At 40.0% G+C, this 2,500-nt stretch overlaps 1 protein-coding gene and 1 long non-coding RNA gene across 4 annotated transcripts in view; one reads left to right on the top strand and one right to left on the bottom strand.

Annotated features, from left to right (window-relative positions):
- The window catches only part of sez6l2 (seizure related 6 homolog (mouse)-like 2), a 42,440-nt gene that overhangs the window by 18,546 nt on the left and 21,394 nt on the right, over positions 1–2,500 (bottom strand). For all 3 annotated transcript variants that reach the window (XM_042082240.1, XM_042082238.1, XM_042082239.1), the window contains exon 12: positions 32–228. In XM_042082240.1, the coding sequence (XP_041938174.1) occupies positions 32–228 (197 nt within the window). The remainder of the gene's footprint in view (positions 1–31; positions 229–2,500) is intronic.
- Positions 1–2,500, top strand: part of LOC121699829 — a 15,275-nt gene that overhangs the window by 7,800 nt on the left and 4,975 nt on the right. Inside the window, exon 2 of the long non-coding RNA XR_006027050.1 lies at positions 993–995. This is a non-coding gene — a long non-coding RNA (uncharacterized LOC121699829). The remainder of the gene's footprint in view (positions 1–992; positions 996–2,500) is intronic.

Here is a 2,500-nt window from a genome sequence, read left to right on the forward strand (position 1 = left end):
GTGTGTGTGTGTGTGTGTGTGTGTATCTTACCACGATAGTGGATGAGGAAACCCTGACTCAAGATGAAACTGGAGTCGTCTGGGTCACTCTGGAAGTCGATGGTGACGTCCGGCCCCCCCGACACCACCCGGAAGCGCTCACGCGGGCCCAGGTATTGACCAATCACATGTGACGTGGCGTCATGACCATCATATACGGTCAAGATGTCATTATGGCGGATATTCAGTCTTTTGGAAGCAAAACACACACACACACACATTCCATCAGAAGAACACACAAACACACAATGGAAACCCATAGGACACCCATAAACACACACACACACCCAATAAACACACCCACACACACACACACATACCATCAGAAGAACACACAAACAAACACACACACACACACACACACACACACACACACATACCATCAGAAGAACACACAAACACACACACACACACACACACACACACCATCAGAAGAACACACAAACACACAATGGACACCCACACACACACACACAAACGGTCAAGAGGACAAACTCATCATGTATTTTAAAAGTATCTATTCAGTGTATGTGTGTGTGTGTGTGTGTAACAACGCATTATGTAATAACACGTCATTATGTAATAACTGTGGCATTATGACGTCAATTTTGGTTGGTTATTACATAATGCACCATATTATTACATTTTCATCCATTTTCGTACTGTCTATTTTATAGGTGAGACCGAAGACAATGTTCATGCCTGACATGACAATAAAGTCTATTCATTCATTCATTTATTCATTTAAATGTATCTGAAAAACACAACACATTCAAATGTATCTGAAAAACACATTTAGACAGAAGAATATTTTGTATATTTTGTCTGAAATGTCCTATAATAATAATAATAATAATAATAATAATAATAATACGCTTTATTTGTATAGCACTTTTCATACACAGAATGCAGCTCAAAGTGCTTTACATTTGAAGCATGTAACACAATAATAGTCAGTCAGTAATTATCAATCACTTTTCTTCATTGTTGTGGCCGTTTATGATCCAATCAGCAACATATCAAAAATATAGAAAATAACATGTCATAAGACTGGCAGCCTTAACCCTTTACCCCCCACAAGCACGCCATATGGCAACTGTGGCAAGGAAAAACTCCCATATTCCAGGAAGAAACCTTGAGCAGAACCTGACTTAATAGGGGGAGCCCATCTGCTTCTGGCTGGCTGCGCCCTCCAATAGCAGCAGATGTAGAATAATCTGAAAAAGTAGTCTACAGGATAAGATGAGTTAACTAAAAGCTTTCCTGTACAGGTATGTTTTCAGATCTTTTTTAAAAATATTTACTGAACTCGCCTGCTTGATGTACAGAGGCAGGGTGTTCCATAGTTTGGGGGCATAATGGATAAAAGCAGCTTCTCCACTTTGTTTGTGGAGCACTTTGGGTACGATTAAAAGATTAGAATTGGATGATCTAAGTTTCCTTTGTGGTTGATAAGATATTAAAAGCTCAGAGATATATAAAGGTGCTATGCCATTCAGAGCTTTGTAAGTAATTAACATAACCTTAAAATCAATTCTATAGGAAATAGGGAGCCAGTGCAGTTCAGCCAACACAGGGGTGATGTGTTCTCTCTTCTTAGTCTTAGTTAAAAGTCTAGCCGCAGAGTTCTGTATGAGTGCCAATTTCTTTAGATGTTTTTTGGGAAGACCAGTGAAAAGTGCATTGCAGTAGTCTAACCTGCTAGTGATAAAGGCGTGAATTAGTTTTTCTGCATCTTGTTGAGTTAAAAAGGGCCGCACTTTGGCAATGTTTCTCAAGTGGAAATAGGCTGTCTGAGTAACTTTACTGATATGGGGCTTAAAACTTAACTCTGCATCTAAGATGACACCGAGGCTTGTTACTTTTGGTTTGACCTGGTGCGCCAAGTTCCCCAGATTACTAAGAACAATGTCTCGCTTTAGTTTTGGTCCAACCAAAAGTACCTCTGTTTTGTCATCATTTAGTTTCAAAAATGTTTTGCTTATCCACTGATTAATGGAGGTTAGGCATGCAGTGAGGGAGCAAAGGCCATCTGGGTTAGTTGGCTCCACAGAAATATACAATTGGGTATCATCTGCGTAGCTGTGGAAGTTTACATTATGCTGACTTATGACGTTTCCCAACGGAAGCATATATAGGGAAAATAGCAGGGGACCAAGGCAGCTCCCCTGGGCCACACCAAAAGGCAAGTCATGTTTTTCAGATACATGATCTCCTAGACTGATATAAAAATCTCTGCCAGTAATGTAGGTTTGAAACCAGTTTAGAGCATTATCAGACAGACCCACCCACTTCGCAAGTTGGTGAATTAGGATGCTATGATCAATGGTGTCAAATGCCGCACTCAAATCCAGAAGAATAAGGATTGAGACTTTGTTTGAGTCAGTAGCCAGTCTAAGATCATTGACTATTTTTACTAGAGCCGTTTCTGTGCTGTGATTTGATCTAAAACCTGATTGGA

Source organism: Alosa sapidissima, chromosome 24 (genome assembly GCF_018492685.1).
Source record: "Alosa sapidissima isolate fAloSap1 chromosome 24, fAloSap1.pri, whole genome shotgun sequence".
NCBI lineage: Eukaryota > Metazoa > Chordata > Actinopteri > Clupeiformes > Clupeidae > Alosa > Alosa sapidissima.